General features: G+C 38.0%; 1 protein-coding gene across 3 annotated transcripts in view; it reads right to left on the minus strand.

Annotated features, from left to right (window-relative positions):
• CHST9 (carbohydrate sulfotransferase 9) overlaps window positions 1-24,050 on the minus strand; it is a 278,764-nt gene that overhangs the window by 141,277 nt on the left and 113,437 nt on the right. For all 3 annotated transcript variants that reach the window (XM_001158505.7, XM_016933482.4, XM_054672061.2), the window contains one exon: window positions 614-652. In XM_001158505.7, the coding sequence (XP_001158505.1) occupies window positions 614-652 (39 nt within the window). Of the gene's footprint in view, window positions 1-613; window positions 653-24,050 lie in introns of those variants that run through there.

The following is a 24,050-nucleotide window of genomic DNA, read 5'->3' on the forward strand; positions in this document are numbered from 1 at the left end:
AATCTATCTTACCTCACAACTTTAAGCTAAAAGGCAAGTCATGGAAATATGAAAATGTAAAAACTTAATTTTGTATTAGTTAGCAAATACTGACCCCTACTATGTGCAATGGCATTCTGCCAAAGCATGATTCACTTCTGAATCCATATGAATTTAGAAGTGAAGGCATTCTTAAAATTCCTCCAAAATATAAAGATGCTTCTCAGTTAACACTGTCCTGAAAAGCATCCACTACATATACGGTTTTAAGAAATAAAATTGAGATTCATAGTCATTTGGGAAAGTAAACTGGTTGTCAACTATCACATCACAATGTCTGTATTTTAATACTGTTGGTTGCAAGACTTACCTTTAAATAGATAATCATGAAAAAATTAAGCAACATTCCCATCTCATTTTCTTTTGAATGTAATGATTGAATGAAAAGGGCATAACTGATGTGAAAGTGAGAAAGCTAAATGTATGAATTTATTTTAATTAAATTAATATCGATCAGTTCAAAAACCATAAACAATTAATTTTAGTGTGAATTTTTGAATAATAAATTAAAAAAATTTTAAAGGTGGAAATAAAATCAGGAAATTAAGCTGGAGCCCATTGGACAAAATCTTACCTGAAGTTACTTTTTGTTCTCTTCTCTTCTCCACTCTCCCTGAAATGAGAAGTGGAAGATAAGTTACAGCATGGAGTCATGAGAATATGATGAAAATAAGATGAAAGCCCAGTTTACAGCAATTTCCAAACACAACCTCTACTTCAGCCGTGTCCAGTGTGCTCCTAGAGATGACTGGGCTCAGCTAACAGGCATGAGAACTGCTTACAGACCAATTTATGAAAGTAAAAAATAAATAACTGTGCATTAAATGTGCTGTTGGATTTTTAAAATCTTGTTAGCCAGAGTCATTTACTCAACAATAAACTTACAAAGGGCAAATCCCCATAGAAACCATTATGGGGAAAAGAGCTAAATAAGACTATGCCCTCTTACAACCCACTTGAAAAAATAGAAAGGACAGACAATATAATATGAAGTGCGATGTGCCTCAAACAGTGTAGAATGTTTAAAGATATGAGATGATGAAACAGTTATTTTAAGAAAGGAGGGGGTGCTCATGAAGTTATGGAGAAAGTGGTATTTGATTTTGACCTTGAGATACAAATGGGATTTGAGAAATTTGAAATGGAGAAATGACTGACTCTTGGCAAAGGAAACAGTATGGGCTAAATGGACAGGGTATTTGCACAAGAAGAACTTGCACACTTACAGCAGTGCATAGGAGGAGGACTATCCTAGAGGTTAGACACAAGGCAATGAAAGGGTGGACTGAGTCATGGCAGTGGGAGTGGAGAGGAGGGAAGTAGTGGATGCAAGAGACCGGGGGGAGGCCGAAATAATAGGGCCCAGTGATTTATAAAATGTGAGTTGCCAGGAAGGAGAAGAAGTCAAGATGAGTGGTTAGCTAGGTGACTTTGGGTATAGAGATGCTAGTTGGGGAAATGGTATTATAGAATGTGATGAGGCTGGGAATAACAAGTTCAGTGTTAGACCTACTGACTTTGAAGTACTATGGGGACAAGGAGCTTGTAAGAGGTCAGAAAATTTAACTATCCTAATATATATGCATCTGACATTGGAGCATCCAGGCTTATAAAACAAATACTACTAGATCTAAGAAAAGAGATATAGCCACACAATAATGGTGGGGGACTTCAACAGGCACTGACAGCATCAGACAAATCATCGAGGCAGAAAACTAACCAAGCAACTGTGGACTTAAATGAACTTTTGACCAAATGGACCTAACAGACATCTACTGAATAGTTCATCCAGCAACCACAGAATGCACATTCTTCTCATCTGTGCACAGAACATTCTCTAAGACTGACCACGTGCTCAGTCATAAAGCAAGTCTCAATAAATTCAAAAAAATCTGAGTTGAAATTACAGATGCAAGAAATGTTCATCATAAGATGGCTGAAGCTGAAGGAGTGAATGGGGCATAAAGGCAGACAGCACAGAGGAGTGGATGGAGGACAATAACTAAGATAACATGACTGCTGCTTTTGTTTTGTGATGTAGGCCCACGGGAAGTCAGAAGCAGCTGAGATCTGGGGACCTCAACAAAGTGCAGGCTCCGGTACCACAAATCAAGTTTTAGAAGTATGGGGGTTTTCAATAGCATGTTGCTACTGCTTGCTGAGTTCACATGACTGTTGCTAGATTGTGAGAGAGTAGTTTTAGCAGAGAGTGGGCAGAGAACACAAGAGAGACTGCGAGAGTTTGGGAAGTAAGTGTGTGATGAGAAAGTGGAGCTGAGGACTTGGCTTCTTGTTTATCAACTTTGGCAGCCTCCAAATGAGTCGAATAAGTGAAATGGGTAATAGCTTGAATAGAAGCTAACTAAAGGTTTTTGCTAAGTTATGGAAATCCTAAGCATGCTTATAGACTTAGGTAAGAAACTGTGTACCTGGGCAATGGTGTGTATGAACACCACAGTGGAGGTGAGGACCGTGGTTTGGGATAAGTGAAGACCATCCTTCCAGCTGTCACTTTTTTTGTCATCTATCAACATTCCACAGCTGGAGCTAGTTACTGAGAAGTTAGGCCACACATTGAAGCTACATGTAAACTTTATCCAAGCTTTTCTAACAGCCCTTCGAGTCTTTTAAAATCCTAACATATAAGGTGGAAAATGTACAATCTTCCCTTATGTCGCTGCCAAAAGTGTAGAATTCATTTAACTGGCACCTTGATTAATGGCATGTTATATTCATTTGGGTGATTTCCAGAGGACTTGTTTGATGCAATTTATTTCAATGATTCCAACAGATAAATAACATGAATAATCCATTTAAAGGCCTCATTCATTATGAAGTGTGACAGGGCACCTTCTCATTTAAGTTTTCCACTGGGCGAGCCACTGCTTACTGTTGGATTATTCACTTATGAATACTAGAGGCCTCGGACATTTTCATAAATTTTAAAAAATGGTATTCAAGGCTTGAATTGTAAAATATGTAAACAAAAACAACTTTTTGGAGTGTCTTTAACCTATATTAGAATAAGTCACTAATTCTGAAAGTTGGAAGTGTATGTATTTGAGATAAATAATATGGTGTAGTGATCAAGGTGTCCCAAATGATTCCCATCTTCTCTTCTTTTGATATTCACGTCCTGTGTAATCCCACTGAATTAGATTGACTGTGTAATCAAGGATTTTGTGGGAATAATATAGTGTGATTTTGAGGTTGATCCTTAAGAAAATTGTGGCTTCCAGTTTGGGTGTGGTGGCTCATGCTTGTAATCCCTGTGCTTTGGGAGGCTGAGGCAGGAGGATCACTTGAGGCCAGCAGTTTCAGACCAGCCTGTGCAACAAAATGAGACCACCATCTCTAAATTGTTTTTTTAAAGATTAGCCAGGCATGGTGGCACACATCTGTCACCTCCCTAATTAGTTGGGAGGCTGAGGCAGGAGGATCACTTGAACCAAGGAGTTTGAGGTTACCATGAACTATGACTGCACCACAGCACTCTAGCCTGAACAACAAAGCAGGACCCCATCTCAAAAAACAAAGACAAAAAACTATGGCTTCAATATTCCTTTCTTTTGGATCACTCCCTCTGGGGGATGCCAGATAATATGTTGTGAGGACACTCAAGCAGGCCTATGGAGAGGTCCATGTGGCATGGAACTGAGGCCTCCTGTCAACTGCCAATGAGGAACAAAGGCCTGCCAGCAGCCCCCACCAACTTGCTAGGCATATGAGCAATCCATTTACCAGCCCCAGGCAAGCCTTCAGCTGACAGCAGCTCTGGGCAACATCTTGACTGTAATCTTGAGAAAGCCAAAACCAGAACCATCCAGTTGGCTATTCCAGAGTCCCCCACAGAAACCATGTGAGCTGATAAGTTTATTGTTGTTTTTAGCTGCTAAATCCTGAGATAAGTGTTAAATATATGTTTCAAAAGTCTGTAATAATTTATCATTTAATATACTATACCTACAGTAATGCTAATTGCAGGCATATCAATCAGTCTCCCTGATTTTCTTATTTTTAAAGTGGGGATCAGGGTCTGCTTCTCTGGAATGCTATGAGGATGAAACAATTCCATATGGTAAAGCTAGCAAGAAATGGACAAAATTCACATGAAATATTGGCATCTCATGTTTCAGAAGGGAGGCTGAAAGGTGCAACTTTTTTAATGAATACCTCAAATAATTTTTTTTTATGAAGACCTCGAACAATTCTCAGCCCCTATGTTATATGAAAGGGCTTTGTAAATTGTAGAGTGCTATATAAATTCCACCTATTAGTTTTATCATGAATAAGTCCTGTTACAGGAATCTACTTAGATTTCTTAGTTATATATATGTATGTGTGTATATATAGGTGTGTGTGTATATATATGTGTATATATGTATATATATATGTGTGTATATATATGTATATATGTGTGTATATATATTTATACATGCACACACATACACACAAAACATCAAATTAGAAAAATAAAAATTACATGGTAGGACAGTACTATATTGATCAATGGACACAGGGATTGAACTGTTTAGATGGAGACGACCCTCTAGGCTTCCTTCTTTAGTATCTTTATCTCAGTCTGAATAGGTGATCTTATCTCTCATTCTCTCAATGTTCACTTTCCCCCAAAGAGACAACTGTGACACTACATCTCTAGCTCCAAAATCTACTTAGGTTTTAAAGCCTCTTGGAAATCTCTACCTGTGTCCTCCACTGCACTTCAACACATGTCTTTAACTTAAATAATTATAGTCCCAATTTCTCTAATGACCAGTGATGATGAGCTTAATGTGGCACATATACACCATGGAATACTATGCAGCCATAAAAAAGAATGAGTTCATGTCCTTTGCAGGGACATGGATGAAGCTAGAAACCATCATCCTCAGCGAACTAACACAGGAACAGAAAACCATACACCACATATTCTTACTCACCAGTGGGAGTTGAACAATGAGAACACAAGGACACAGGGAGGGGAACATCACACACTGGACCCTGTTGGGGGTGAGGGGAAAGGGAAGGGAGAGCATTATGACAAATACCTAGTGCATGCGGGGCTTAAAACCTAGATGACAGGTTGATAGGTGCAGCAAACCATCATGGCACAGGTATTCCTATGTAACAAACCTGCATGTTCAGCACATGTATCCCAGAACTTAAAGTAAAGAAGAAGAAGAAAAGAAGAAGAAGAAGAGGAGGAGGAAGAAGAGGAAGAAGAGGAAGAAGAAGAAGAAGAAGAAGAAGAAGAAGAAGAAGAAGAAGAAGAAGAAGAAGAAGAAACAAGAAGAGGAGGAAGAGGAAGAGGAAGAAGAAGAAGAAGAAGAAGGAGAAGGAGAAGGAGAAGATTTCATTAAAAAAAAAAACAATAATTATAGTCCCCTACAAAACTGCTCATCCTTGGTGTCTGCTCAGGCACCCAAACATAAAACCTAAGAACCACTGGCTTCTTTCTTTTGCTCCTTCTTCCCATCTAATCTGTCCCTCAGTCCAATACATTCCCCTCTATCAGGACTTTGAGCCATATCTTCTCCTTTCTCACTGCCATCACCCTAGTTCATGAACTTTATATCTGTTCCTGGGGTTATCTATTTTCTATGGGCTCCTAACTTGTTTGTTGGTTTTTTCTGTCATTGTAATCCAATCACTCCTAAACAGCAAACTCTACATTTCTTAATATAAAGTTTATGACCTTGGACAATTTGGCCATAACTTTCCTTCTGCTGTCATCCTCAAGCATCACAGAGAGGAGTTACCCATTACACCAGGAATTACACCTTCACCCCAGTTCCCCATTCATGCTGTTTCTGCTTCCTAGAATGTCCTGTCACACGGCTCCTGCCTATCAAAACCCTATTCAGCTTTTAGAGCTCAGCTCAGCTGCCAGTCCTCTGTGAAGTCTTTTCTTTTGTGCCAGCTCCCCAAACTCTCCGTGCCCTGCAGAGTGAAGCACCCTTCTTCTGTGCTTCTGTAACCTTTCATTTATGCCTTTGCCATAGCACTAATTCTTATTTTGGTTCACAATTAGTTGTGTGTTTGTTTTCCTGACTGGATGGTGGCTTCCTCTAGGACAAGTCGAGAGTCCCACATCGTTCTCTCTCCTGATGTCTAGCACTGTGCCTTAAACACAAATGCTCCAACTCACTCTGAAATGCTGGAGAACATGAAGTCAATTTTAGTACTGCTAAAATGCAGTGAAAGTACAACCAAGAACAGAGCTTTTAGCAGGTATGTATATTACAACTGACAACCAAGAAAACTATTATATTAGAAAAGTGGGTGATAAAATAATAGAAAGGCTTTCAGAATAATGAACACACATTCTGTCCTAGTTGTGCTTTATTTTATCACAGATTCTAGTTTAAAAACAAAACATTAAAATATGGTTTGCATCTTATTTCTGTTTAAACCTGGATGCAGCACTCCACTTGCGATGAATAAAAATGGACCATAACCTCATAAAAATTGAATTTGCAAGATAAAACTTTTTTCTTATATGAGAAAATTTATTTAATTGAACACTAAAGTTCCATATCTCATGACTATTTATCTATGTAAACTGAGTCTCAATATTTTTAAAAGCTATTTTAGACTTGAGGTTATGGATATTGTTTCATGGAGAAATATTACATATATGTCAATTTACAGTAATTTCAGTACTTCAGTATGGAAGTAGTCTCTTAATCACAGTGATTGTTTCTGATCTTTTAAAACCACAGGCACATAAATGGCAATTTGATGCTGTCTCACCAATAATGAGTATGGGCATCTGTATCATAACCCAGTATCTCATGTCACTTCTCAGCAAAAGGAAATTATATATGTGTGTGTGTGTGCGTGCACACGCACACACATGTATGTTTATACACATTTATATGTACACTATATATATGTATGTGTGTGTATATATATATATATACACACACAAATATATACTATATTTTCATGCTCAACTATAGTCTCCTCTCTAAAATATGTTCTCTCTTCTACTTGCTTCCATCTTTTTATAATAAAGTCTGTCGTGGTATCTTATGAAACTTGCCTCACCACACTACCAATTTCTCCGTAGCCAATTCTGAGTTTGCGTTCACTTTCAGGCATTTTATCTGCCTTGCTCTGAGAGGTATTATTAATCACATCCTGTTGCTAGGATACCTGAGAACGTTCATTTATGTCTGATGTTTCTTTGGCAAAATGCACTATGAAGAAGGCAAAGAATCATGACAATGAAAATTACTGTGCACATGCTACTTATTAAAAAAGGGAGGAAGAGCATAACCACCAGATAATATAATGCTAACTGCCATGAATTGTTTAATATCGTTTTTGTTTCACCTAGATTTTAATGGAAAAAAAAACTTGCAATATTTTTGGATAATGAGAATCTGTAGTGCTTCTATACTTCTGAGTTAACTAGAAAAAGTGGAAGGTGGTAGGGTTTTGGTTCTGTTCATTTCATAGGGATTTAAGAGAGGAAGGAGCTTGAAATGCTTCATATGCTTCCTTTACAGACAGGGTAACTAGGTTATAGTGCTAGTTGATTTGCAGGGCCAGATCTAAAACCCAGGTCACCACTATCGCCATGTTTCGCTATTTTAATGCAAGATTTTTTAGAAAAGTGGGATGTGGAATTGGACAATAATAGTAAAAAAATGCCTTTATCAATATATTAAAATAATTTCAAAATTACTGCTCTCTTGGGTGCTAGTACACCAAAAATTCCTGCTTATTGGTTGTCATGAGAGAATATGGATACATAAAATCCACCTAAATGCAAGATATTCTTAGTCAATCTCTTCCTACAGGAAATAGCATGATATAACAAAAGGAACACGGATTTGGAGTTCGATGGACTAACTTCTCATCCTACCCAGGGATGATTGTGAGCCATGTAATCTGGGAATGAGGTCTTGAGTACCTTCTCATTACATGTGCTTTTTGTTCTCACCTCTTCTCTCTTTCGTGTGTGTGTGTGTGTGTGTGTGTGTGTATGTACACAAGATATGTTTGGAATATCCATAAGCCATATATAATCAGTCTCTAGGTTTTAAAAGTTGCAGGAATAAATTATTTTAAAAAATTTTCTGCAGACTAGCTTTTTATTAGTCAATTATTATTTATCAAATTATTTGTTTGAATGAAATAATTTTTTTAACTTATAATTATCTAACCACAATGTTTCAGGAGTAAGATACTTGAAAGATCTTGCAATTTTCTTTTTATCAGGTAAGTATTTATTTAGTACCTACTATGAGTTGGGCATTCTATTGACACTTAAATATTTCATTTAATTTTCCCAGTAAATGACTTTCATTTTCTGATGGTGAAGGCAGGCTCAGAATCTTTTTTCACATGCACAAGGTTCCAGTTAATGAATGTCAGAACTGGAATATGAATCCAGAGATTTTTACCTTTTCTGTGCTTTTTAGCTGTGGTGATTAAGGACAATTTTGTAGAGTGGTGAAGAACTTTGAGTTGTAGCTCCACCACTTGATCACTGTGGGCTGTGGGCACCTCATTTTAATCTAAGGTGAATTGTTTTTTCCTGGAAATGGGAGTAATACAAGTACCTACTTCACAGGGTCACTGTGAAGATTAAATAAAATGATGTGTTTAATAATAATCTCTACATGTTTTGAGTGCATAACACAACAATATTTATAATGCTCTCACCTTGGTGCCTGGGACATAGCAAATAGTACATTGCTAGGTGCTCCTCTTTATAAATATTCTGTATCAGGTTGTCCTTAATAGCATATAATAATTCTTTATATCCTTAAGGTCAATGACTTCCATTATGAATATTATAAAGTTGAGACTTTGGGAGTTTTCTGATATGTTTACATCACCTCCCTCTCTTCCCTTCTTTTTGTTTCCAAGGAAAAAGGGGCTTCCCATTTTAGTGGATTCCCTTTCTCTCATCCTCATGTCCTAACTCTTTTCAAATACAAATTAGTTTGATGAAAACCAAATTTACATGTCAAAATTCTCCCCAGTTATGAGCTAAGATCATATGATTTTAGGATGCAGGCTTTATGGCTTAAATTCCTATTCACATTTTGGAGTGGCCACCAACTGTGGACTGTCAATAGTCTAATGTGGTCTGAAGAGAAAGGGAGAGCTGCTCTAGAAATCAGAGACCTCCCTGCCAGAACTTGTTCTCTTCCACAGTTGGTAGTAGAATCTTGAACAAGTAACTTGGCTCTTGCAAGATTCAGTGGTCTATTCATTTAGATAGGTAAATGCTATCTTTCAATAATTCCAAAAGAAATTAGGCAAACAGGGATGTGAAAGGATTTTATGTACTATATTGTAAGAGGAGGAACAGAGAAGTTTAACTGGGCCAATTTGAAAACCAACTGGTCTGTAGAAGTCTACATAAAACTGTAGAAACTGCATAGCTTCTGTGTGGTCAATGGTATAAAAGAATGAGTTTATTTTATAATTTATGGCTGGATTCATGCTGCTGATTAAACACCAGCCTCCGCAGACATTGAGGATAGCCTCTATATGGCTGTGAATCCTCTCTGCCCTCCTGCAGGTTTAGATAAACTCCACTTGATCCTGTCTGTTTCTATTTGCTTAGTTGATATGTTGCTAGGACGCTTAGGCAAAGAGAGCCATTATGAGCACAGCGAGTACTGTGAGCTCCAGACAGTGTGTACTGAGATACAAAAACTGGCCCTTCAGAAACATATCGATACAGATAGATCTGGGCTTCTGAGGTCGTCCATCTGCCTTGGCAGGGCTGACTCTCCATCTGCACTCCCCAGCCCTGGGGTCTGCCATCCGGCATAGCGTGGAGAAAGCCTGAGAAGGACTGAATGCTCAAAGATTTGCAGGCGGCTGACCTCTCTGTAAAGAAATAGTAAAATCAGTATGAGAAACAACAGTTTTAGGTTGTCTTGGAAATTCCCAAGTACAAAATTTCTTCCCACTGAGATCTACCCGACAAGCACATAATTAATGTGACAAACAACAGCCCCTTTCAGATTCCCAACATTGGTCTGGCTGAATTAAATCTTAGAGTAAACCTTTTGATATTCAGGATCTCATTCTGAGGCAGTCATTTCTTGGCAGAGAAGATTTTTGGAAGACCTTTAGAGGTTGAAGTCAGACTGGCATTAGTAAATACCTAATTATTGCCAGGTTTTAAATAGCTTTGCAAAATAGGAATGCTAGTCTTAATTGCGTAAGCTGCAGCTACTGACTAAAGGAGGGATGTGAGCATTTGTACTTTCCTCTGAGCATTGAACGTGTTCCTAGTAAGTTAGGTGTGAGTAGTCACTTTTAAATAATATAATATTCTAAGTGTCTTTGGTGTGTTTATTATATTGAGAAAAACTGGAATGAATTATTTTGTAAAATGACAAATCTTTTCATAATGTTTATTCACTCCTGTGCTAGAAAAAAATGATAATACATTAAGAGTTAGAGTTTAATTCCCTTCCCCTCGAATCTCTGCAGGCCTAGTAACTTGCTTACCCAGTCGGATACAGCAGAAATGATGTTTTTCCAATCCCTAAGCTTAGGCCTTGAGCATCAGGCAGCTTCTACTTTCCATCTTTAAAAACGTGCTCCAGACACCATGTAAGAAATCAGACAACCCTAAGACCACCATGCTGTAAGGAAGCTCTAGCTAACCACACATGGAGGCCACATGGAAAGAGAGCTGCCTGAACAGTATGTGACCAGCTCCCAGGTGTTCCAGCCATCCCAACCCAAGGACCAGATACGTGGGTCAAGAAACCATTTTAGAAGGAGATTTTCCAGCTCTAGTCACCTCAGCAAACGCCATGTGGATTTGAGACAAACTGCCCTGCCAAACTTTTCCCAAATCCCTAAGCCACAAAACTGCAAGCAAAATATCATTTTTATATCATTAGGTTTTGTCATACCTGGTTACACAGGAATAGTCAAAACAACGCTTTTCTTTTTTCATAATGAGAATATTTATTGACATACATATCAATATATATTGATATTTTTTTTCCTTTGAAGCAGAGCTCACCTAGATTCCTTCTTTCCTAAGAGGGTTTGTTCAATATACCTATAAATATGTTCTATTATTCAGCATTTTAGCATCTAAAATTATTCCTTTTCATGAAAAAAGAATAAAGCCTGTTATTAGGAGTGCAGTTAAAGCACAATTTCTATAGATTACTACATATTTTGTTTTATTAGAGTTTTACAATTTTACCCTGTAAAGTGGAGTAAAAGTAAAGTGGAGACTTGCCAGTGGTCCAGCACATCAGAACTTGTAAACCATCAATTGGTGTACCCATTTGAAACAACGACATTAAAATATGTATCTAGGCTTCGAAAACTTTACCATATATTGTTAGAATTATGTAGAAATCCTCTGAACTGAAACACTCAAAAGATTCAACACAATTTATGGTAAATAATTTAAAATAGTCTTATTTTCCCTGGGTAGATTTACTTCTAAAGGATCAATTAGTGGAATCTATATTGAATTAAGAGTTTTAATATTATTTAGAGTTAATTTTCTGTATGAAGGCAACAACGGGAAGCATTTCATTAGGAAAGGTAATGATATGAGTCCAAACAGAATCTATGCTTGTGAAGTCTGAGTTTGTTCACTTTAAATAGCAATTTATGTGGCTAATGAACACACAATCCTGCCTAGATTTTCATCTGGGGGAAACAAGGACATTTCATTGCTCTTTTTCCCCACACTCTTAATCATCATCTCATTAGCTTGTGGAGAAAACTGGTGGAGGCCAGAGGTGAGCTTTATTTTCTTCTTTGAGATGTCAGTACAGGTTTTAATCCCGCTAGCCCCAAGTTTTTCCTTTTTTATCTTGAAAATATCCTCTTCACACTCATCTTTTCCTTCACATTGACCCACGTCAAAGGTTTGGGCCTCAGACATTCAGGGAAGCCGATATTTCATGGATAGAAGGAAGAAAACAAGAAAAGTATGTTTAGATCAGTGGATATAGATTAATTGCTTTCAGGCCTTACAGGCTACTTTGTAAGCTTGTAAAGACTATCCCCCATAAACTTGGTTGAATGGAGTTTACTAGGAAAATTGTTAATTGTCTAGTTCATTTTAGGTGTAGAAGAGGCTCCCCACCACTTGGGCACTTAGGAGAAAACAACCAGAGCACATCTTGTTGAGTGTCTATTATGTGAGAGACAGAAAGATAGGTACTTAATGTCTGCAATGCTATTGTAAAAAGTAAACAAGAAATTCACAGTCAAGGTTCAGGGAGGGGCCCGAGAGAAGAGGCTGTGGACTGGTGCAACTGCTAGGGCCTTCAAGTCCGGGCTGGAAGTGGGCCTGCACCTAATAATAGAGACATGGAGGAAGAGACACTCCAGGAGTGAACAGAAATATTGTCTGAATGCCTAAGGCAACAAGCTATTTTCTGGAAAAATCTTTTATTAGTGTTCAGTGTGAATTGCTGACTTCAGAAAAAGCAAGCCAGGCACGGGCACAGTGCAGCTCACCAGAAGGGCGGGAAGTAGGGTACTCCAGGGAGTGGGTGCGGGTGAGCTCCAGGAAGGAGAGTGGGAATGTTGAAAAGAGGATCCCAACTAGATGCAGTCACTGAGAGCTAAGATTTGCACAAGACTAAGAATTTGGCATTGTCAGGGAAGGGCAGTAACTTTCTAGCTTTATTTACTGTGAAAAACACAACTGAGTGCCTGTCCACAGTCCGTTCTCCTCTTTTTCTACTCTGGTACCCAACCCTCTTCTCACAGGACATGCATAAAACATGTAAACTAATCATCGTGGTCCCCATCTCCCTTAGTTTAGGTGGTCGTTTGACATTTCTGGCTAATGACATGTACATTTATTTATTTAGAGATGAGGTCTCACTATGTTGAGCAGGCTAAACTCAAATTCCTGGGCTCAAGTGATCTTCCTGCCTCAGCCTCCCAAGTAGCTGGGATTACAGGCATGTGCCATCACATCCAGCTATAGGTGAGATGAATTCTGTTGAAGAACTTCATTAAAAGGTTTTTCTTGCCAATAAAAAGACACGCACGGGAGAAACCATCTCCTTTTCTTTCAGTGCATGTTGTCACATCTGGGCATGATGACTGGTTCTTGACCTACACTGGTTCTTGAGGAGAGTAAAGATCACCTGGTGGCCACAAGCAGATCATCTGGAGGCAAAACTCCTTATCTGAGGACAAAACCAACTCACTTCAAGAATGAGTGAGGGGAACACACCCCAAGGATGAAGTCACCAAGCCTCTGAATTAATGCACCACGGGACCACCCTACATCAGGTTTTCTTGTTATGTGTTATTTAACCTTTTTGGGTATAAGTTCAAGTTTTTGGTTACTTGTAGCTGAAAGCATACACAAACCAACCACAAAAATAATATTCAATGCTAAATACACTAGGAATAAAACCTAAAGGAAAGAGCATTGCCTTTAAGACAGTTCCAAAAATTGTAGGCGTGAGACTCTTCCCCAGCCAGGCACTGTACTTTAGAGGATCTTCTCTTGCTCTCTTTCACACACATCACTTTCACAGAAGGTGAGGAGGGCCCAGGTGTCTGTATATGGCATCCACACCTTTCCTAGACCATGCACTGAGTACCTGGGATGCCAGAATTCTCTGACCTAACTCTGCCCAGATCAGATCTCTGGAGGAGGGGACCAGATTGCATCATTGGTGTGTAGGCTGCAAGGCCTGAGGAGTGTTCAAAGGATTCCTGGGGCTTTGATGTGTGTATCGATGGCCCCAGTGCACGTGCATGAGGCCCCTTGCAATGCTGGAGGGACTGTGATGAAGGCAGAAAGAAAAGGGGACATACACTTGTTCTCGATGAGAGCAAAGATCACCTGGTGGCCACCAAGCAGATCATCTAGAGGCAAAACTCCTTATCTGAGGAATTCAGAAGTAATTAGACTTCTAGAATTTCTATACATTTCTGGAATGCAAGCATGTCGAAACCCATTGTACAACCTTTGCTGACATAAAGGCACCAAAACATCCACAAATGTTAATCATTTCTCATGACCAATGTGACTAATATGGTCCAAATCACCCTTCAGCTCCTGCGTTAAGTCCACAAATACCCCTAAGGAAGCTCCAACTGGGCACACTCAGTCCTCTCTTACTGAAGCTGCACTCTGCTGCAGCATTCCTCCTATCTAATAAAACATTCCTCTTCAAACTTATACTGTTGTTTGGTCAATTCTTTTTTTTTATTATTATACTTTAAGTTCTAGGGTACATATGCACAATGTGCGGGTTTGTTACATGTGTATACATGTGCCATGTTGGTGTGCTGCACCCATTAACTTGTCATTTACATTAGGTATATCTCCTAATGCTATCCCTCCCACCTCCCCCCACCCCATGATAGGCACTGGTGTGTGATGTTCCCCTTCCTTTGTCCAAGTGTTCTCATTGTTCAATTCCCACCTATGAGTGAGAACATGTGGTGTTTGGTTTTCTCTCCTTGCGATAGTTTGCTGAGAATGATGGTTTCCAGCTTCATCCATGTCCCTACAAAGGACATGAACTCATCCTTTTTTCTGGCTGCATAGTATTCCATGGTGTATATGTGCCACATTTTCTTATCCAGTCTATCATTGTTGGACATTTGGGTTGGTTCCAAGTCTTTCCTATTGTGAATAGTGCTGCAATAAACACACGTATGCATGTGTCTTTATAGCAGCATGATTTATAATCCTTTGGGTATATACCCAGTAATGGGATGGCTGGGTCAAATGGTATTTCTAGTTCTAGATCCTTGAGGAATCGCCACACTGTCTTCCACAATGGTTGAACTAGTTTACAGTCCCACCAACAGTGTAAAAGTGTTCCTGTTTCTCCACATCCTCTCCAACACCTGTTGTTTCCTGACTTTTTAATGATCGCCATTCTAACTGGTGTGAGTTGCTATCTCATTGTGGTTTTGATTTGTATTTCTCTGATGGCCAGTAATGATGAGTCAATTCTTTTTACTGCCGGGAGCCAACCACTCTTTGCTGCCAGGGCTCTGACACCTCACCTGGTAGTTCTCCTGCCTCAGGCCCAGCAATTACAGGGGCAGGTGTGTCATGACAAAACACCAAGGGTAGTTCCTGGGAGAAGGCACAGAGATGACTAGCACACATGCGTTGTCTCACTGGATTCTCAGCTCAGTCCCAGGGGAAAGAAGGGGGAAATATTTTGTCCATAGCTTGTAAATAAGAAATAGAGACTCAGAGAGGTAAACTTGCCCAAGATTACCCAGTAAACATTAGATTCTGGATTAGAATCCAGGGCTTTCACAAATCACACTGTTTACCACATATGCTCCCTCATATTTTTGTGATACTGGTCTAATTTATGTACAAAACTGAGAGACACAAATTGATTTAAATTATCCTTTGATTTATACAGTCTCCAGTTTCCTATCTCAAACACACCTAGCAAAGCTTATCCTAAGGAGATAAAATACAAATAAATTAAATACAAGTATCTTTATAAATGATCATCATCAAATTTATTGTACATTTTAAAAATTGAAGAAATTCTTTTTAAAAATCCTATACTGGTGTGAAGTAAATAAAGTGGGATGGAGTTAGCCTTTCCTCCTAGCATTATTTTATAGGATACAGACAATCCACTGTCATGTGTATAAAATGTTCTCTGAAGTCTTGTGGAAATGGGTCATTTCTATTCTTTTTCCTTTGTTGTGCAAAATATGTAAGTTTTTCCTTCCATAAAATTATCTGAACTGGCTGCTTACATAGCCCCAATCTGTCAGTTTGATTTTAAACTCCTCAATTCACTATTTGCTATAGATTTTTTTCAAAAAAGTTATGAGATTATTTGCATATTACATGTGTGGTTTTTTTTAATTGAAGTTTTATCCTTCAGTTGAGCCAGTTGTATTCAAATCTGGGTGAGGGTGGTGGGGGTGGTGAAGGTGGGAGGCCACGAGGGCTGTAAATTTTGTAGTATTGTGTTCCATCTTAATGGGGTGGCTCTGGAAGGAGGAGAAGCCAATCCCAAATGTGCACAATCCAATTATATTTCCAGGGACATCTAACAGGTATCCTCCAGAATCCTGAATACCTATGGGCTATATACAGTGACTTTTTTTTTAAGCTCTGTTGTGACACTGTTAGATATTATGGGTAAAGAAAAATCAGGCCTGAGTGTGAATAGGCTGGCTGATCTTAGTTCTTAACAAGCTCATTGGAAACCCTGGGAAAGTGATAATAGATAGAGAAAAGAGTAATTTCAAAAGGTGGAGAAAAATGTTACAAAATTCAGATCACACATTTGTAATACCTAAGCCTTACAGCGAAAAAAAAAAAAATCAGCTTGTGAGCTCTGCCAACATTTTCCTGGAGCCAGCATGATGGGGCCCAGGTTGCTGTCTCTGGCTTCCAACAATATCCACCCATGCAGACGGCACCATGATTAATACAAGCAGAGCACTCTGTTCCGCACGCATCAGAGCAGTGACATTTTTGCACTGGAAAGTACTATTTGAGCTATAAGCAAAAATGGCAAGGCTAGCTTCAACTCAAGACAGTTCGAACTCCAGATTTTGTTCTAGGCATTCAGATGATGCCCTCATGGATGGCGGAACTATTCATTTAAAGAATCATGGTGGGTGCATTTTTCCATTTAAAAACATTTGACAGAATTCCATATGACAACATAAACATTTGAAAGAAATGTGGAGTATAGAGGTTCCTTCTGGTGAGCTGCTCCTGCCTCTGGTGATGATACGCTCTTTTGTTCTCTGGCTAGTCCCCAGAGACTTTCACTTAATCCCATATTCAATAGGACACTGCTTGGGGTGAGGCTGGCACTTCTTGGTACAGGCTTCACCCTACAATGCACACACAATTTGAAATAGATTGCCAGCAGCCCAGGGCAGGAGAGGAAGAGGCCAGGCCTGCTGGGCTATTTGTCATCTCAAACATTTCAAGCATCACACGCCACCTCTTTAGCAGGGCACACAGGGATCTGTATCCCCTGGCAAGATGTTTAGTTTTGGTGCATACAAATAAGGTCTGTAATGTATAAACTTGAGGGGACAGAAAGAACAGCCATCGCCTGAAGCTTTTCTTCCTGTGTGTAAGTGGCAGAAAACTCTTCCATAAACATGTTAATATTTCATCTTGAAGACTGGATAATGTCATGTAATGGAATTAAAATACATACATATTAAGGAAGTCTGCTGGGTAAAGGACAGCTCACAGCCAGCTACATTTAGTCGGACTTTGGTCTGCTTTCAGAGGAATGTAAGAGTCTTCGAGGTATTTTGTTTTTCTCTAATTTTGGAAAGCCAAGAATTTTAGACCTCATTTTTTTTTATTCTGGAATCTTTTATAACCACTGTGTGCAAATAGATAGTATTAAAAACACAAATGTAACAAGAAGGAAAGTTTGCTATCAAAACAAAACAAATGGCAGCCCCTTTCTTTTGCCTTCTAGGGGAGGAGCAGAATGCCGTCCCCAGAAAAAAAAATAATTCTTTAGGAAAATTCCCTGATTCCTTAAAAATTCATTTTGGTTATTGAAGTGAGACTCCTGGTATAGTCCAGTTGGGAGAGAGTGGAGAAAAGGAAAGGTATAATGAAGTAAGAGGATTTATAGAGTCGTTCACTGCTTTTTTTTTTTTTTTTTTTTTTGAGAGAGATAAGGTTTAATGACCCTGAAAATAGTAAAGGGAGAAACGATATAAAAAGAGAGGCCTCCCCTAGGTGAATATATAAATATGGTAGTCAGTTGGATCCTAAGGAAGGATACAATCAATAAGAAATTCCCTTTTTAGGAAACGAAAAGAAAATACTTGGAACCATGGTAACTACTTTCAATATTAAGTTATTTCCAATTCTGCATTATGTTGGACCCCATTCTATCAATCTTCCAATTAACAAAAGTCACTTTGGCTTTATAGTGCCATGTGAGGGTGGCAAAAGTTTATGGACCATCTTGGGGTTGATATACATCAGAGAGTGTCTTGTTCTAGGAGGTAAAACATGGAGTAGGAACAAGAATGTGGCATAAGCAGAAAACGAAACAGGTGATAACCGGAAGAGCTTATTAGCCCCCAGTAAAGGTGGCATGTAGAGGGCACAGGACCTCACAGAGGGTGGAAAAACAGTCCATTTATTTGGATCTTAAAAAATGGGTACCTCATGAAGGGTGGGAGACTTTTGGATCTGGGCAACAAAGTCAAAAGGAGAAGAACTTGCTGCAACGCAGCTATTACTTATTTGCATATTTTAAGTTTTAATTGCTAGGAGTTAACAAGGTAAAATAGCGAGAGGGCCAGCATTTGGACCCTCTCTCTTCCACGTGTAGTAAAGTGACCTTGGCCAGTTGCTGTCCTCTCTGGACTTCCATCTCCTCATGTTCAAGGTGGAAGCAATAATACTAAACTGTTAGGCTTATTATAAAAGTTAAAAGAAATGCTGAATAAATGACAAATATAAATTCACAACTCTTAAGTTATAGTAAAATAAAAATAACTATGATTCTGTTTTTTAAATTTATTTTTTAGAGTCAGGGTTTCCATATGTTGCCCAGGTTGGCCTCATATTCCTAGCCTCAAGCAATCCCCTTGCCTTAGCCTCCCTCCCAAAAGAGTTGGGATTATAGGCATGAGCCACAATACTCAGCCAATATGATTGTTATACCTGTCAGGATGACACTGACCCCCAAAGGCCTAAATCATTCACATTTCCTACATTAATTATTTAATTAAGCGCCTTAACTAGTTGGTGATATTTTAGCATTTATAATTTGACATAAACCTAGTTGTGTTTTCCATTAATTATACTTCACTATATAACCTAAATTATTTTAACTTCTTACATGTATTTATTTGGTTCTTGAAAAGCTAGAGTAAATTCTAAAAATATTTACTAAATAGGACTCATTAAACTTATAAATACCATGACTTCTAGGAGAGCACAAAGTTCAGTAAATATCTTTGTCTTACTAGTGATTATTTTTAATAAGGCCTTACATTTCTGTGGTGGTTTCTGTTTCATGTGTGTGATCTCTTGATTACTCTGATCTTTTTTATTAAGATAGAATTATCTATATTCCAAACATTAAATTCCAGTAGTAGGACCCAATTTTCTAATTCTACTTTCTTGAAAGTAAAATGGTATGGTACCATTTATTATTGCACCACCCAATCAATATTTTCATAGTTAGACCAAAGTTTCAGATTCATATACTAACTTATGGGAATGTCACTAGTGGATAACTTGGCTGGTAAACTGCACTGACACTTCACCATAACAGACTTTTTTTTTGAAAATCATTCAGTTCAATTTTGTTTAGAAGATTAAGCATCTCTTTGGAGAGCAAAACATCTAGATCAAAACTGACACTGCATTAAATTTACAGGGCGATGCTTTCTGGTTTGCTAGTTATGCTTTAATAATATTTTGTGGCAGGAACAACACACTGCTGTCTGGCATTTTCATTCTCCTTAGAAAAATAAAAAGAAAGAAAAAGAAAAAAGTAAAATAAATAAATAAATAAATAAATAAATAAAGGGCTTTCCTGTAATAGGGTCAAAGGATTCAACTACTAACTCAATTCTGTCAATTTTAATGGTGGGATAGTACCCAAGGTGTTTCTTTTTCATTTATCTATTTTTATCAAGAAGTGGTTTGTTTTGAGGAGGATTTACAGTTCTGCTCTCATATCTTCACTTTTCTATGGGCCCATATGTACTCTTGCGTAAAGCAGCTTTTTAAAAAGGAGTGGTTACTGTGAGTTTTAGAATGTTAAACCTAATATATTGAGATTGACTGAATCTGATGGCCCTGATGATTCTAGGAATGCCTGTCCAGTTTAGTTTATTAAGCCCCTGTGTCCCTCTATCATTTTATTGCAGCCACACTGGGGCGTGGTCTGGAGAAAGGGTACCAAAACTCAAAGCAGATATTTAAAATAATCTGTGGGAAAACAAAGAAGTTATAACTATTGCATATCATATTACTTTGGGAGCTGCTTTTGAATGATCCATTTTCCTCTCTCCCATAGAGTCCCCAAGACTATCTGAAACATTCCCTTCCTCAACTTTCACTGTCTGCTCCTCTGTCTTGCAAACCTAACCATGCCCCTAAAAGGGAAAATAAAGTGCTTACTTTATTTGCTTATATTGATAAGAACCTGTATATGTTACAGATACTCGAGTGGGAATTAGAGAAAATAAGAGGAATAAAGAGAGATAGAGTAATTTTGAAAACTATGATTGCTCCTCTGTCCTTCCCATTTATTAAATTTTATTGTAATAGGCACTTTTTTATTTTAAAATTTTACTTGGTTTTTACTTATACCATATGTCCTTTTTTTCATACTGACTTTACATTTTCCTAAGAGTTTTTAGCTATTCATTTATTTCTTTTATTTCTTTGAACATTTAAGATGTACTTGAGGTCTTTTCATTTTCAGGTTCTTTGTTTCTAGTTCTTGGGGTAAAAACTAACTTTTGTGTTATGTGCGCTGATCTCCCTTCAAATAATTCATATCATTATATAAGTTTAAATCTTTGAATTATCCCCAGTGAAAGATGGCGATAACTCTTTGTGTACGTTACATATGTCCTTGGCTGTGGAAATTTTTCTAGAGTAATTTGCATTTGCTCCTGATGATATCCAGGTATTTTATCAATTTTGGACCATTTATTATTTTAACTTACCAACATACTACTAGGGTGGTTGAATTTGTACCCTATATTCATTCACATAGTATGGAAGTCAGAGGTTCAAGTTTCTTTGGGATGCCTCATTTTATTCTTGTGGCCTTTGGCTTACTTGCTAGTGCTGCATCTCTGGGACAACTGCAGGTTTCTTCCAGGCCCCTTTCACAAATGTGGTCATGATTTCACATCGTCATATGTATGAAGCCTGTGGCCTGGATTTCTCTTCAAACGTGATGTAAGAATGGAATCAGCTCCTCCTCACATTTTTTACTTTGAGCTCCTTTTCTTTTCTAGGACATGAAGGTTTTCTATTGTTGTTTTATGGTGAGTTTGAAAGCTTTTGTTGTATTTTGCCTGCCATTTTATGTGTTTGGATTCGGGGAAGAAATTCCTTCACATCAGCTCAGGTTGCCAAATTGCCTGGAAATCCTTGCTTACTTTTCTTTAATTATTTTTCCCTTCCAGTAGATTTTAAGCTCTTACTATCAGGAGCAGCCAAAATGTAAAGTGGCGTTAGGGTTAAATAAGTAACTGTAGAATAGATAAAGACATATTAATAAATTGATTTATGAAATTGGTACTTTTACTTATTGCTAACTTTTGGACCACCAGTTTTCTTATCATCCTATAATAAAGGCTGTTTATGTTCTCTAATGTACCCTATAGTTCCTTAATATAATTTTGCAGTTATAAAAAGCAATGATCCCACCTGTGACATACTCTCTTATCTCCGTTTCTGTGGTTCAATAAGCCTGTGAGACAATTGCAAACATTTCTAAGAATTTCTTTTGTAAGTCCTCAACATGAAAAAGTGAGAAAATGTATGACTTAAAAAAATCAGAATGATAGAAAATTTTCCCAAAAAGCCAGTCTTCTTCCTATACTCATATTAAATACAAAGTCAACACTCCTTCTTCACAAGCATAAAGTCTTGATGGATTGCAGATGCCAACCATTACATAGATAGCACAATAAATCTGCTATAAACTACTGAACATACTCTGCAATATCTATTGAAACATAGGGGCTATATGCACTATAACTCCAGTTTCCAAATTCCTGCTATATTAATTCATTGTGACTTTTTTGAATAGACCTGTCTTCTATTGCTACAAAATGAAAATTAAACAGATATGTGAAAACCAATTTGGGGGCTACCTAAATTGAATTGAGCACCACCAGACACAAATTACAGCAAAAGGATACTGTTCTAATTTGAATACTAGTAAACCAAGCAGCAGCAGTAAACTAGTTTGCATTTGAGCCAGAAAGAGGTTCAAAATGAACTGTTTTAAGAACATGAATTAAATAACGCAGGAGAACATGGGTTACCATTTTAGCAACAGTGCCTTGAACATGTTAAATGATTTAAAAAGGAATAATTTCATAGGAAGATAATTGGTATTTAAATCACCCTCTATGCCACTGTTCGGCACATAAAAAGTTAATTCCAGAAAAGATTAGGATAATGCCCATTCAAGAATAAATCAGATAATGGTGGTTGTCTTAAATTATATTTAGAACTTTCTTGTAGCTACTATCTGCCCTAAGTTTGACAATTAACAATGATACTAGTAAATTTATTTTTCAGAGGCATCTAATATAATGCACTGGGCTTGGGTCAGCTTCAGGGGCTCCACACTTAATGCTCTTTATAAAATTCTTAATAACATTTGAACCAGAGGCCCTACATTTTTATTTTATACTAAGCCTTACAATTTATACATAATATAATTGGCTGACTGGGCCAAATATAATAAGGCTTATCTCTATATCTGTTCAATAGGAAGCATAATTTTGATCATCTTTCCACGCATAAAGGTCTGATATGGCTCTCTATTGCCTACCAATGTCAAATAGTGGTAAATGTCAAACCTTTTAGCCTGCCATTTAATATTTTCCATGATAGGGTTCCCATCTATGGTTCCATATTTAGTTTACATGATTTCACTCTTGCATGTATTTAATGAAGATGTGTTTATTGAGACTTACCATATGTCAGGTACTCTAGGTCCCCCACTAAGTGGGAACAAAAGAGGTTTGACCTTGTCCTATGTCACCCCCCTGTTAGAGGTAAACTATAGAACTTGCCATTTCCCAAACACTCCTTGCTTTTTGTTGTCCTTGCTTTTGCCAGTTATGCAGGTCTACTGCTGGTTTTTTCTCAGGTTTATTCACACCCTTATCCTATTTTGCTCTGTGTTAGCAGAAGCTAAATTTTCCAAGTTTGCTTGTGCTTTTTGGTAGGTTTGGTCAGTGCTGGGTATTGATGAACCTTTGGAGGATAAAAGGAGGGGACTAGCCAGACTCTCCTCTGTTGCTGACCCCCCAGTACCCCACAGGGTCCTGTGGCCTCTCCGTGGGCCTAGTTCCCATGAGTCTCCCTCTCCCTTCATGGCTCCACCTCCCTGTGGCCAGCCTCTGCCAACTGGCACTAGTTTCTGGGATCTGAGAATGATTTCCTTCCACTATCCTGCCACCCCTGGTGGCCTGTTGGTCTTGTTCTTCTTGGGGTACCTCGCCATCCACTGTTAGGCTCCTCAGCTCTCTAGCACCTTTGTAACCAGAGTAGTTTCTCTTTCTCTAACTGGATCCTGATATTCTGAAATAGTCTTCCTCTTTATCTAGCCTTCCATCATTGATACACATCAGTATTTCATTCACTCTTCAGGGCACAAGTTTAATCCACCTTGTTATAAAGGTTTCCTTGGCTTCTTCCCCAGCCCTGAACTATAAAACTGGAAATGATCTAGACTTAATATTTGAAATTCCCTAACAGTTTGCTTATAGTTCTCTTGTGATATTTAAAATGTTCTAACTCATCAGATAATGACTTATGCAAATATATCTGCTGTCCTTGAGCACAGGGACACACATATATCTAGCATAAATGAGCAATCACACTTATAATGTGAGATTTATCCTAAGAAAATATTTCACTCAAAGAAGGTGCTCAATAAATATATTGTTGCATTCCTCTAAGTGGTAAATATTAGACTTTTTTTCTCAATTCAAAAACTTTGTTGTTTCTTTTGGAGAAATCACTAAAATATCTGTATTATCCTCATAAATACAGTGTTGAGAAATTAGCTGCCAGGACAAAATGAACTGTGCATTATTCATATAAAAGTGACATTATTGCTAGAGGACATACAAATAATGAGCAGGCATTAATATAATAACAAAGGGCCTTGGGGGGGATCCCTATTTTCATGATTCCAAGACTGCATCAATTATAGACATCTTCACAATGAATTAGTATAAATAGTCTCTCATCTTCCCCTTTTTCCTGCTGGTATATATCTAATGTGATATATTTTATTACCAATTGGCCTTCT

Source organism: Pan troglodytes, chromosome 17 (genome assembly GCF_028858775.2).
Source record: "Pan troglodytes isolate AG18354 chromosome 17, NHGRI_mPanTro3-v2.0_pri, whole genome shotgun sequence".
Classification (NCBI taxonomy): domain Eukaryota; kingdom Metazoa; phylum Chordata; class Mammalia; order Primates; family Hominidae; genus Pan; species Pan troglodytes.